A 14,571-nucleotide genomic window follows, 5' to 3' on the forward strand; every position below is an offset into this window, starting at 1 on the left:
GTAATTTTGGTTTAAAAGATATTAACGGTTGAAATGTCAAATGAAATTTAAATGGGTACCTTTGTTATGGGGCCAGAGGATGAGAGTATGTCTGAGCCATGCATGCATCATACTGACAAAAAGTGCCGACAAGAGTTGACAAGACGTTTCATACATGATGATGTTCAACAAAATACAAAAGAATACTCATATGCATGTAGACAGCATGCACCAATCTCCAAAAATTTAAGGGTGGATTTAGCATCGGTACATCCCTGCACCGGTAAAAAGAGGTTTGCGTGCTGATACCTGGTTCTAGTGATGACACTGCGGGCTCCGGCCGGTTATTATAAAGAAAGAGAGGATTGATTTCATGGAAAGTTTGAGACGCATGGATGCAATGGAAATGTAAAAGGAGATCTCCTACTGATTGATGTGACAAACTGTGCAAGATCATTTCTTTTGTGCCAAGGCGCGCCCACGATTTGGGCGGATCCTGTAGAAAGATCAGTTAGGATCAAAACAGAGGATCCAGGTCAGGATGGTTCGAGCTACGTACGTGACCTGCTGGTACTACCTCTGCTCTTTCTATACGCATAGGCCTTAGAGGCATCGATGCAAAAGAGGCAAGGTTGAGTAGGTTTCAACAGAATTATGTAGATTAAACTTTGGGCTCAACAGAAAACATTGTCAGATAAGAAAACATTGATTCAGAAAAAACGTAGAATGAAAGCCAAGCCACATGTTACTAGCCTGCTTAAAGCTCCGAGCAAAATAAAGTCAAATCATAACTTAGGCTGATGCTGACTGCCAAGCGGAATAGGCTCTTGTTAATTACGAAAACATCACTGATGGTGCAAAAATTTATGACCGCGTCAGAAAGAAACTGAAGCTAGCAGAACAAGATTTTGATGAACTTGTCCATTCATTAAAGACTCTGATAAAGTTTGGGTGAAGGCTACAACAATCAGTAGCCTCCTTACACAAAGACCGCAACCAAAAATCACCACACATGCTTGCTTTTTATTAAGCGCCCACGAGGTCACACACACTTGACTCACGAACTAAACTCAATTCATCCCTAATAATAATAATAAAAGTGCAGCTAAAACTCCTAAGATTCAACCCCGATGGCGCGACACAATGAGTATCTAGTTGCTGCCCTTGCTGATGAGCTCCAGGGTGGTGGCGGTGGTGGGCAGCGCCGGGATGGCTCCCTTCTTGGTGGTGCAGATGGCGCCGCAAGCGTTCGAGAACTGCAGCACCTCCCTCAGCTTGGCCTCATTCTGTCCAATCAGAAAGAAAACACCATCATTAGCAACATATATTCATCATAATGGAGTTGAGTCAGCTGATTGATAATTCTTCTTGTATCGGTGATTGACTTAGTTTCTTACGTAGAAGATGGAGTCGTCCTTGGAGACGCTGACGAGGAGGGAGCCGACGAAGGCGTCGCCGGCGCCGGTGGTGTCCACGGTGTTGACAGAGTAGCCGGGCACCGAGCCCTTGAAGTCCTTGGTGAAGTACCTGCACCCCTTCTCACCGTCGGTGACGATGAGCAGCTTGAGGCCCTCGAACCAGAGGGAGAGCACGTTCTTCTCGTCAGTGGCGTCGCCCTGGGTGAGGAAGGCCACCTCCTCGTCGCTCACCTTGATGAAGTCAGCCTCCTTCCAGATGCTCATGATGCCGTCGCGGGCGGCCTGCGCAGAGGGCCAGAGCGGCAGGCGCACGTTGGGGTCGTACGAGCAAAGGATGCCGGCCGACTTGGCAGCACGCATGGCGGCGACGTGGGCCGAGCGGCAGGGCTCGGTGATGAGCGAGATGGAGCCGTAGTGGAAGATGCGGGCGCGGCGGATCAGGTCCAGGTTGAGCTCGGCCTCGGTGAGCAGCATGTCGGCCGACGGGTTGCGGTAGAACATGAACTCGCGCTCGCCGTTGGACTTGAGCGTGACGAAGGCCAGCGCGGTGCGCGCGTGCTGGTCGAACAGGCAGCCCTCGGCGTTCACGCCGTTCTGCTTTAGGATCTCCACCAGCATGTGGCCGAACTCGTCGTCGCCAAACTACAAAACACAAAACCGTTCGATATAGTAAGAATTTAAAGATAAATCAATATACTGTTGCGCCGACCGAATGAAAATAACCAAATGTTAATAAAAAATAATGCATTAATCTTTGAAAAATAATGTACTAAGAAGGATGCTTCTTGTGTCAGAGTGGATTAATGTTAGATTTGGACGGATCAATGACCTGAGATGCTGGTAACAACAGTAGCCAGATCCGAGTCAGCAGGGACCCACCATGGCTCATGGGGTATAAACAGTGGAAGCGTGCAAGTGGGATTATGTTAAACTACACGTGATCCGAAAGACCAACAAAGGCATGGGCATCATCGAGCGGCTACCCAACACAGACGGGGCCAAAGCATCTATTTTTATTCTATCCAATTCAACAATTCTAATGCCAAAAATTATCGATGGAGCCTAAGAGCGCGACTGATTCAATATCAAAGTTGTCAACAATTAATTAATTTATTTGTCGAGAAAAAAATTGACGATGCAAACGAGATTATAATATTGGGAAAAGCGAGGTGAGGTCACGTGAGGACAAAGCGCTCGTTTGTCTCGCGCCACCCACTTCCACTCCCACGGCTGGCCGGCGATAATAATTGCTGCTGCTACCACTTTTGCCTCCAGTCCTATGCAACAACTAAGATTTCCTACCCCCAAATAGTAGATCATATTCAAGACCGAAAAAAAGTTAAAGTTGCAGAGCAGCATTGCGGTGCCACCAACAATCCTAAGCAAGTCAACGCCCGATCCGCGCCGTGCACCGATGATCGGACGGACAGAGACGGCCCACCTACGGCGCCACCAGCCTCCGATCCGGACGGGAGCTCACCAGATCCGAGCCCACCAACCGCCGGAAGAGAAAAAGACAGCGAGAAGTGACACGGCGATCGGCGGGTGCGTACCTTTCCGATGAAGGCGGAGGAGCCGCCGAGCTTGGAGATGGCGCAGGCGACGTTGGCGGGGGCGCCGCCGGGGGCCTTGACGAAACCGCCGGACTCGGCGAGGGAAACGCCGGCAACGTCAGGCACGAAGTCGATCAGCATCTCGCCGAAAGAGACGACGAGGCCAGGGGCGGCGGCGGCCGCCGCGGGGGCAACAGCGTCACCGAGAGGAGCCATTGGAAGCTTGGTCTAAACGCACGAAACGGAAACGCGAACGCGACGGAAGGATTCGATCGATCGGTCGAGCTCGTGAGGAAAGCTGCTAGTGGTGGGTGGGTTTGGAGGCGCGAGGCGGGCGGGCTTATAAAGGGGCGAGGGCGAGGGCGAGGCTCTTTGGCTTGGCCGAGGGGGCCGGTGATTAGGAGTTATACTCGTAGTAATTATCTGACTTATCCGTCTCCCGTTACAGCTCTGATCCCCGCCCGTGTTCGGGTTGTGGATAATCGTCGGGCTCCGCTAATCTAGCCGCTGCGTGCTTCGGCCACCGACGTGTGGGCCCGATGGCAGGCCGGACCCATCTTTGAACGGGTTTTGGGGTCCTGGGGCCCGCCGATAACGGGTTGGATCAGGTTGCTGGTGGCGACGGGCCCAGCTGTCCGTGGGCGTGGCAGTGCTTATCGGGCGAGTAAACCGGGTCGTGATCTGATCCCTCTACGAGAAGTAATTATCCACCAACTGTGATTATGAGTTATCTCGTCTCCAAACAATTAGGAGTACTCGACTCCGGATTACTGGCCTTGGTGCGAGTCAGCTCGATCGTAACGGACTCCCCTTGGATTACGGAGCCACCTGAAACGTATTTGGATCCAACTAAATTAGGTGGGACTGGCTGGTCTCACCAACAGAAACGGACGCAAGATCAAAGCTATGGATCATGGATCTTGTGCATGCAGCTTGCACAGACGCTGCTGAGTGGGGCCTCGAGGTAGATCGTCCACGTGATGGATGGTTGCATGCGGACATTAGGGAAGCGGACACACTATTTTTATCCGCAAACTCGGTCCATGCTAGTCCGCGACTAAGGGCATGTCCAGTTGCATTCCAAACGTAACTTAACAAAATTGATTAAATCTGATGAAAACTCAAACAAACCAGACAATATTCATTTAAACCGGGATAACTTTTATATATTTTTGGATTCGTCCGGTGAACTAAAACCTAACCCTATACTACCTTATACTTAACGGTGACCTGATAAGCCATGCCAGCCTGCCCAGCAGCTCCTCGGTCATCTCGTCGTCGTCGTCGTCGTCGGGCTTCCGGCGATGGAAAGGTGTGGCGTCACAACAAGGCTTTCCGGCAGCCAACTGACGCCCGCAGATTATTCTGCCCACTTCCTCCTATGTAGTGCACAGTGCAACCACGACACTGAAGACGTGGGCGGAGGGAGAGGGCGGCGGGCCTCGGAGGAGGCAACGTTGGTGGCGGACTCGCGGAGAACCCACTCCTAGTTGTACTTGTCCATATCCTCATCGAGGCGGCAGACATAGTGCCGCTGGACTCCATCGTTGTCTTGGAGTGGTCCATGGCCCAGGCCATGGCTTGCTCCGAGACCACCGCGATGTGTGGCGGTGGGATGTCGGAGTCTGCGAAATCTGAAAGGTGCGTCGTGTTGCACCTATCCCGTCGAGGCCGCTCCCTACGGCGTACTCCTCCTGTTGGGAAACGTAGCATGCAATTTTTTTAAAAAAAAAATCATACGCTCACGCAAGATCTATCTAGGAGATGCATAGCAACGAGGGGGGAAGAGTGTGTCTACATACTCACGTAGACCGAAAGCGGAAGCGTTTGACAACGCAGTTGATGTAGTCGAACTTCTTCTAGCTCCGACCAATCAAGCACCGAACGTACGACACCTGCGTGTGAAGGAAATATGCCCTAGAGGCAATAATAAAGTTGTTATTTATATTTCCTTATATCATAATAAATGTTTATTATTCATGCTAGAATTGTATTAACCGGAAACTTAGTACATGTGTGAATACATAGAGAAACAGAGTGTCCCTAGTATGCCTCTACTTGACTAGCTCGTTAATCAAAGATGGTTAAGTTTCCTGACCATAGACATGTGTTGTCATTTGATGAACGGGATCACATCATTAGAAAATGATGTTATGGACAAGACCCATTCTTTAGCTTAGCATTATGATCGTTTAGTTTTGTTGCTATTGCTTTCTTCATGACTTATACATGTTCCTCTGACTATGAGATTATGCAACTCCCGAATACCAGAGGAACACTTTGTGTGCTATCAAACGTCACAACGCAACTGGGTGATTATAAAGATGCTATACAGGTGTCTCCGATGGTGTTTGTTGAGTTGACATAGATCGAGATTAGGATTTGTCACTCCGAGTATCAAGAGGTATCTTTGGGCCCTCTCGGTAATGCACATCACTATAAGCCTTGCAAGCAATATGACTAATGAGTTAGTTGCGGGCTGATGCATTACCGAACGAGTAAAGAGACTTGCCGGTAACGAGATTGAACTAGGTATGATGATACCGACGATCGAATCTTGGGCAAGTAACATACCGATGACAAAGGGAATAACGTATGTTGTTATGCGGTTTGACCGATAAAGATCTTCGTAGAATATGTATGAGCCAATATGAGCATCCAGGTTCCGCTATTGGTTATTGACCGAAGATGTGTCTCAATCATGTCTACATTGTTCTCGAACCCGTAGGGTCCGCACGCTTAACGTTCGATGATGATTTGTATTATGAGCTATTGGTTTTGATGACCGAAGTTTGTTCGGAGTCTCGGGTGAGATCACGGACATGATGAGGAGTCTCGAAATGGTCGAGAGGTAAAGATTGATATATTGGATGAAGGTATTCGGACACCGGAAAGGTTTCATGACGTTTCGGATATTTATCGGGAAATCGAGGGGTTACTAGAACCCTCTGGGGAAGTTATGGGCCTTAATGGGCCATAAGGGAGTAGGAGAGGGCAGCCCGCAGGGTGGAGCCCCACCCCCCCAAGGGAGTCCGAATTGGACCAGGGGGAGGGGGTGCGGCCCCCTCTTTCCTCTCCCTCTCCTCCCCTCTTTCCTCCTCTTGGAATAGGAAAGGGAGTCCAACTAGGATAGGGAATCCTAGTTGGACTCTCCCTTGGCGCGCCCCCTCATGGCCGCCAGCCTCCTCCCTCTCCTCCTTTATATACGGGGGCGGGGGTCACCCCAAAGGCACATCAATTGTTCCTTAGCCGTGTGCGGTGCTCCCTCCACATTTTACCACTTCGATCATATTGTCGTAGTGCTTAGGCAAAGCCCTGTGCGGATCACATCATCAACACCGTCAGCACGCCGTCGTGCTGAAGAAACTCTCCCTCGACCCTCTAGTGGATTAAGAGCTCGAGGGACGTCATTGTGCTGAACGTGTGCTGAACACGGAGGTACCGTACGTTCAGTACTTGGATCGGTTGGATCGTGAAGACGTTCGACTACATCAACCGCATTAACATAACGCTTCCGCTTTCGGTCTACGAGGGTACTTGGACACACTCTCTCCTCTCGTTTCTATGCATCACCTAGATAGATCTTGCGTGATCGTAGGATTTTTTTTGAATTAGTACGTTCCCCAACAGTGGCATCCGAGCCAGGTCTATGCGTAGAACACAAAGAGTTATGCGTGATAATAGTCATATTGCTTACCACCAACGTCTTACTTTGATTCGGCGGTATTGTTGGATGAAGCGGCCCGGACCGACATTACATGACCGCGTTCATGAGACTAGTTCTACCGACGTGCTTTGCACATAGGTGGCTAGGGGGTGTCTGTTTCCCCAACTTTAGTTGAATCGAGTTTGACTACGGCCGGTCCTTGTTGAAGGTTAAAACAGCACACTTGACGAAAAATCATTGTGGTCTTGATGCGTAGGTAAGAACGGTTCTTGCCAGAAGCCCGTAGCAGCCACGTAAAACTTGCAACAACAAAGTAGAGGACGTCTAACTTGTTTTGCAGGGCATGTTGTGATGTGATATGGTCAAGACATGATGAGATATAAATTGTTGTATGAGATGATCATGTTTTGTAAAAGTTATCGACAACTAGCAGGAGCCTTATGGTTGTCGCTTTATTGTATGAAATGCAATCGCCATGTAATTGCTTTACTTTATCACTAAGCGGCAGCGATAGTCGTAGAAGTAATAGTTGACGAGACGACAACGACGCTACGATGGAGATCAAGGTGTCAAGCCGGTGATGATGAAGATCATGATGGTGCTTTGGAGATGGTGATCAAAGTCACAAGATGATGATGGCCATATCATGTCACATATTTTGATTGCATGTGATGTTTATCTTTTATGCATCTTATTTTGCTTAGTACGACGGTAGCATTATAAGATGATCCCTCACTAAATTTTAAGGTATAAGTGTTCTCCCTAGTATGCACCATTGCTACAGTTCGTCGTGCCGAGACACCACGTGATGATAGGGTGTGATAAGCTCTACGTTCACATACAACGGGTGCAAGCCAGTTTTGCACGTGCAGAATACTCGGGTTAAACTTGACGAGCCTAGCATATGCAGATATGGCCTCAGAACACTGAGACCGAAAGGTCGAATGTGAATCATATAGTAGATATGATCAACATAGTGATGTTCACCATTGAAAACTACTCCATCTCATGTGATGATAGGACATGGTTTAGTTGATATGGATCACGTGATCATTTAGATGACTAGAGAGATGTCTATCGAAGTGGGAGTTCTTAAGTAATATGATTAATTGAACTCTAATTTATCATGAACTTAGTACCTGATAGGTTTTTTGCATATCTATATTGTTGTAGATCAATGGCCCGTGCTACCGTTCCCTTAGATTTTAATGTGTTCCTAGAGAAAGCTAAGATGAAAGATGATGGTAGAAACTACACGGACTGGGCCCGTAACTTGCGGATTATCCTCATTGTTGCACAGAAGAATTACGTCCTGGAAGCACCACTAGGTGCAAGACCCGCTGCAGGAGCAACTCCGGACGTTATGAACGTCTGGCAGAGCAAAGCTGATGACTACTCGATAGTTCAGTGTGCCATGCTTTACGGCTTAGAATCAGGACTTCAAAGACGTTTTGAATGTCATGGAGCATAGGAGATGTTCCATGAGTTGAAGTTAATATTTCAAGCAAATGCTCGAGTTGAGAGATATGGAGTCTCCAATAAGTTCTATAGCTGCAAAATGGATGAGAATAGTTTTGTCAGTGAACACATACTCAGAATGTCTGGGTACCACAACCACTTGACTCAGCTGGGAGTTAATCTTCCTGATGATAGTGTCACTGAAAGAGTTCTTCAATCACTGCTACCAAGCTATAAAGGCTTCGTGATGAACTATAATATGCAAGGGATGGAAAAGACAATTCCCGAGTTCTTCGCGATGCTAAAGGCTGCGGAGGTAGAAATCAAGAAGGAGCATCAAGTGTTGATGGTTAACAAGACCACTAGTTTCAATAAAAAGGCAAAGGGAAGAAGGGGAACTTCAAGAAGAACAACAATCAAGTTGCTGCTCAAGGGAAGAAACCCAAGTCTGGACCTAAGCCTGAGACTGAGTGCTTCTACTGCAAGGGGACTGGTCACTGGAAGCGGAACTGCCCCCAAGTATTTGGCGAATAAGAAGGATGGCAAAGTGAAAGGTATATTTGATATACATGTTATTGATGTGTACCTTACTAATGCTCGTAGTAGCGCCTGGGTATTTGATACTGGTTCTGTTGCTCACATTTGCAACTCAAAACAGAGGCTACGGATTAAACGAAGGTTGGCTAAGGACGAGGTGACGATGCACATGGGAAATGGTTCCAAAGTCGATGTGATCGCCGTTGGCACGCTACCTCTACATCTACCGTCGGGATTAGTTTTAGACCCGAATAATTGTTATTTAGTGCCAACGTTGAGCATGAACATTATATCTGGATCTTGTTTGATGCGAGACGGTTATTCATTTAAATCAGAGAATAATTGTTGTTCTATTTATATGAGTAATATATTTTATGGTCATGCACCCTTGATGAGCGGTCTATTTTGTTGAATCTCGATTGTAGTGATACACATATTCATAATATTGAAGCCAAAAGATGCAAAGTTAATAATGATAGTGCAACTTATTTTTGGCACTGCCGTTTAGGTCATATTGGTGTAAAGCGCATGAAGAAACTCCATGCTGATGGGATTTTGGAATCACTTGATGCTTGTGAACCATGCCTCATGGGTAAGATGACTAAAACTCCGTTCTCCGGAACAATGGAGTGAGCAACTGACTTATTGGAAATAATACATACTGATGTATGCGGTCCGATGAGTGTTGAGGCTCGCGGCGGGTATCGTTATTTTCTGACCTTCATAGATGATTTGAGCAGATATGGGTATATCTACTTAATGAAACATAAGTCTAAAGCATTTGAAAAGTTCAAAGAATCTCAGAGTGAAGTGGAAAATCATCGTAACAAGAAAATAAAGTTTCTACAATCTGATCGTGGAGGTGAATATTTGAGTTATGAGTTTGGTCTTCATTTGAAACAATGTGGAATAGTTTCGCAACTCACGCCACCTGGAACACCACAGCGTAATGTTGTGTCCGAACGTCGTAACCGTACTTTATTAGATATGGTGCAATCTATGATGTCTCTTACCAATTTACCGCTATCATTTTGGGGTTATGCTTTATAGCCGGCTGCATTCACATTAAATAGGGCACAATCTAAATCCGTCGAGACGACACCATATGAACTATGGTTTAGCAAGAAGCGTAAGCTGTCGTTTCTTAAAGTTTGGGGCTGCGATGCTTATGTGAAAAAGCTTCAATCTGATAAGCTCGAACCCAAATCGGAGAAATTTATCTTCACAGGATACCCAAAGGAGACTGTTGGGTACACCTTCTATCACAGATCCAAAGACATGATATTCATTGCTAAGAATGGATCCTTTCTAGAGGAGTTTCTCTCGAAAGAAGTGAGTGGGAGGAAAGTAGAACTTGATGAGTTAACTATACCTTCTCCCGAATTGGAAAGTAGTTCATCACAAAAATCAGTTCCAGTGATTCCTACACCGATTAGTGAGGAAGTTAATGATGATAATCATGAAACTTCAGATCAAGTTACTGAACCACGTAGGTCAACCAGAGTAGATCCGCACCAGAGTGGTACGATAATCCTGTTCTGGAAGTCATGTTACTAGACCATGACGAACCTACGAACTATGAGGAAGCGATGATGAGCCCAGATTCCACGAAATGGCTTGAGGCCATGAAATCTGAGATGGGATCCATGTATGAGAACAAAGTGTGGACTTTGGTTGACTTGCCCGATGATCGGCAAGCCATAGAGAATAAATGGATCTTCAAGAATAAGACTATCGCTGACAGTAATGTTACTGTCTACAAAGCTCGACTTGTTGCGAAAGGTTTTCGACAAGTTCAGGTTGTGACTACGATGAGATTTTCTCACCCGTAGCGATGCTTAAGTCTGTCAGAATCATGTTAGCAATTGTCGTATTTTATGATTATGAAATTTGGCAAATGGATGTCAAAACTGCATTCCTTAATGGATATCTTAAACAAGAGTTGTATATGATGCAACCAAAAGGTTTTGTCGATCCTAAAGGTGCTAACAAAGTGTGCAAACTCCAGCGATCCATTTATGGACTCGTGCAAGCCTCTCGGAGTTGGAATATACACTTTGATAGTGTGATCAAAGGATATGGTTTGATACAGACTTTTGGAGAAGCTTGTATTTACAAGAAAGTGAGTGAGAGCTCTGTAGTATTTCTAATATTATATGTGGATGACATATTGTTGATTGGAAATAATACAAAATTTCTGTATAGCATAAAAGGATACTTGAATAAGAATTTTTCAATGAAAGACCTCGGGGAAGCTGCTTATATATTGGGCATCAAGATCTATAGAGATAGATCAAGACGCTTAATTGTACTTTGACAAAGCACATACCTTGATAAAGTTTTGAAGAAGTTCAAAATGTATCAGTTAAAGAAAGGTTCTTGCATGTGTTACAAGGTGTGAAGTTGAGTCAGACTCAATGCCCGACCACTGCAGAAGATAGAGAGAAAATGAAGGCCATTCCCTATGCCTCAGCCATAGGTTCTATCATGTATGCAATGTTGTGTACCAGACCTGATGTGTGCCTTGTTATAAGTTTAGCAGGGAGGTACCAAGGAGTGGATGAAACACCCACGATGCGGCTATATCTCCCATGTGTCGGAGCACGACTTAGAGGCATAACCGCATAGTAGGCATGTCGCAAGAGGGGTAATCTTTACACATACCCCTCTTGCGACATGCCTACTATGCGGTTATGCCTCTAAGTTGTGCTCCGACACGTGGGAGATATAGCCGCATCGTGGGTGTTTCAAGTTGGTAATCAGAGCCTTCCCCGACTTAGGAGCCCCCTGCTTGATCGAATCACTGGCGTTGTTGAGTCTAGAAAAATGTTTTGAGTCTTATAGGATTATATATATCGGAGAGTAGGATTCTTTCTCAGTCCCTTCGTCGCTTTGGTGAGGCATCCTCACGTAGAGTTTTGACTCTTCTCTTCTCAAATTTCACGAATTATTTTTAGGATCACGCGGGTATCTTGGAATCGTTCTGATGGTTTTGTGACGAGAACATTGTTCATGGTGCCTCCTGATATTTAGGGGTTGTGGCAGTGTCCCGGGGAGTTGAGCTCCGAGGTGTTGTCGTCACAATTTTATCGTTGCAGTTCTGGAATACCCGAGTTCGCCGACATCGAAAATCTCCTTTATGCAGTTGTTGGTGAGATAACCTTGACGCCACCCAGTACTGGGGCGGGAGTTCGGGAGTATTTCCATAACTCGTATAACGGATGCTTTTCGAAGGTTGAGGTAAACGATTTTTGAAGATTTCTTGGTTATGTGTTGAAGGATGGATACAACTGGATGTAGGATTTGCTAGTTTTGGGTGAGATATTATGCTTCCCCTCTATCCCCAACACCTGATTGCATAACCAGAAAGTTTAGGGAGTTTATAAGTGGGAATTCAAGTAGCTCCTAGAATATCTTTCCAACAGACACATGATACGATATGGGGTCTATCATATGTTTGTTTCCGACTTATCCTGTAAGCCAATCCTTTGTTTTGTTTTGCGTTGTGGTATTCGAGTTGCTTCGAAGTCAAGTGTTGATTCCATACCTTTCCTAAGCGGTGTTCTTCCTATATGAATACAAATCCTTCGTCATCATTGAGAATGTCATGTCAATTCTTTCCAACCGGTGTGCTTCTCTCCAAGTGGATCCGATCATTTCAACATCAACAATATCAATTATCAGTTCTTCTCAACGGTGTTTGTTTCATCCGTCCCAAGTTGTCTTTTGTTTTTGTTGGGTTTCGTAGTAATTTCAAAAAAATTCCTACACACACGCAAGATCATGGTGATGCATAGCAACGAGAGGGGGAGAGTGTGATCTACGTACCCTTGTAGATCGACAACGGAAGTGTTAACTTGGTTGTGTAGTCGTACGTCTCCACGGCCCAACCGATCAAGCACCGAAACTACGGCACCTCCGAGTTCTAGCACACGTTCAAAGTGTCGGGGAAGAGTTCCGTCAGCTCGACAGCGTGGTGACGATCTTGATGTTCTACCGTCGCAGGGCCTCGCCTAAGCACCGCTACAATATTATCGAGGACTATGGTGGAAGGGGGCACCGCACACGGCTAAGAATATGATCACGTGGATCAACTTGTGTCTCTAGGGGTGCCCTTGCCTCCGTATATAAAGGCTCAAAGGGGGGGGCTGGCCGGCCAAGAGGAGGCGCGCCAGGAGGAGTCCTACTCCCTCCGGGAGTAGGACTCCCCCCTTTCCTAGTTGGAATAGGATTCGCGGAGGGGGGAAAAGAGGAGAGAGAGGAGGAAGGGGGCCGACCCCCTCTCCTTATCCTATTCGGACCAAGGGGGGGGGGAGGGGCGCACAGCCCATCTATGGCCACCTCTCCTCTCTTCCACTAAGGCCCACTAAGGCCCATATACCTCCCGGGGGGTTCCGGTAACCTCCCGGTACTCCGGTAAAATCCCGATTTCACCCGGAACACTTCCGATATCCAAACATAGGCTTCCAATATATCAATCTTTATGTCTCGACCATTTCGAGACTCCTCGTCATGTCAGTGATCACATCCGGGACTCCGAACAAACTTCGGTACATCAAAAATGCATAAACTCATAATATAACTGTCATCGTAACCTTAAGCGTGCGGACCCTATGGGTTCGAGAACAATGTAGACATGACCGAGACACGTCTCTGGTCAATAACCAATAGCGGAACCTGGATGCTCATATTGGCTCCTACATATTCTACGAAGATCTTTTATCGGTCAGACCGCATAACAACATACGTTGTTCCCTTTGTCATCGGTATGTTACTTGCCCGAGATTCGATCATCGGTATCCCATACCTAGTTCAATCTCGTTACCGGCAAGTCTCTTTACTCGTTCCGTAATACATCATCCCGCAACTAACTCATTAGTTGCAATGCTTGCAAGGCTTCAGTGATGTGCATTACCGAGAGGGCCCAGGGATACCTCTCCGACAATCGGAGTGACAAATCCTAATCTCGAAATACGCCAACCCAACATGTACCTTTGGAGACACCTGTAGAGCACCTTTATAATCACCCAGTTACGTTGTGACGTTTGGTAGCACACAAAGTGTTCCTCCGGCAAACGGGAGTTGCATAATCTCATAGTCATAGGAACATGTATAAGTCATGAAGAAAGCAATAGCAACATACTAAACGATCGAGTGCTAAGCTAATGGAATGGGTCATCTCAATCAGATCATTCAACTAATGATGTTATCCCATTAATCAAATGACAACTCTTTGTCCATGGTTAGGAAACATAACCATCTTTGATTAACGAGCTAGTCAAGTAGAGGCATACTAGTGACACTCTGTTTGTCTATGTATTCACACATGTATTATGTTTCCAGTTAATACAATTCTAGCATGAATAATAAACTTTTATCATGATATAAGGAAATAAATAATAACTTTATTATTGCCTCTAGGGCATATTTCCTTCAGTCTCCCACTTGCACTAGAGTCAATAATCTAGTTCACATCGCCATGTGATTTAATAGCAATAGTTCACATCACTATGTGATTAACACCCATAGTCCACATCGATATGTGACCAACACCCAAAGGGTTTACTAGAGTCAGTAATCTAGTTCACATCGCTATGTGATTAACACCCAAAGAGTACTAAGGTGTGATCATGTTTTGCTTGTGAGATAATTTTAGTCACCGGGTCTGTTATGTTCAGATCCATAAGTATTTTGCAAATATTTATGTCAACAATGCTCTGCACGGAGCTACTCTAGCTAATTGCTCCCACTTTCAATATGTATCTAGATTGAGACTTAGATTCATCTAGATTAGTGTTAAAACTTGCATCGGCGTAACCCTTTACGACGAACCTTTTTTCACTTCCATAATCGAGAAACATATCCTTATTCCACTAAGGATAATTTTGACTGCTGTCCAGTGATCTACTCCTAGATCACTATTGTACTCCCTTGCCAAACTCAGTGGTAGGGTATACAA

At 45.9% G+C, this 14,571-nt stretch overlaps 1 protein-coding gene across 1 annotated transcript; it reads right to left on the minus strand.

Annotated features, from left to right (window-relative positions):
- Positions 1–866: 866 nt before the first annotated feature.
- Positions 867–3,279, minus strand: LOC119328114 (fructokinase-2). Its single transcript, XM_037601146.1, has 3 exons — positions 2,951–3,279; positions 1,377–2,039; positions 867–1,265 (listed from the first exon to the last, which is right to left on the minus strand). Exons 1-3 carry the CDS (start codon positions 3,164–3,166, stop codon positions 1,131–1,133), a joined length of 1,014 nt encoding a protein of 337 aa, XP_037457043.1. The 5' UTR covers positions 3,167–3,279; the 3' UTR covers positions 867–1,130.
- Positions 3,280–14,571: the final 11,292 nt, after the last annotated feature.

The sequence above is a fragment of the Triticum dicoccoides genome, chromosome 7A (assembly GCF_002162155.2).
Source record: "Triticum dicoccoides isolate Atlit2015 ecotype Zavitan chromosome 7A, WEW_v2.0, whole genome shotgun sequence".
Classification (NCBI taxonomy): Eukaryota; Viridiplantae; Streptophyta; class Magnoliopsida; order Poales; family Poaceae; genus Triticum; species Triticum dicoccoides.

What these genes read in the sequence shown, in the direction of transcription:
- LOC119328114 (XM_037601146.1), bottom strand. Translation starts at nt 3,166, where the DNA reads ATGGCTCCTCTCGGTGACGCTGTTGCCCCCGCGGCGGCCGCCGCCGCC. An exon ending in CCTCCGCCTTCATCGGAAAG is followed by an intron (nt 2,040 to 2,950) that starts GTACGCACCCGC and finishes TGTGTTTTGTAG; the next exon opens with TTTGGCGACGACGAGTTCGG. An exon ending in AGGACGACTCCATCTTCTAC is followed by an intron (nt 1,266 to 1,376) that starts GTAAGAAACTAA and finishes CTGATTGGACAG; the next exon opens with AATGAGGCCAAGCTGAGGGA.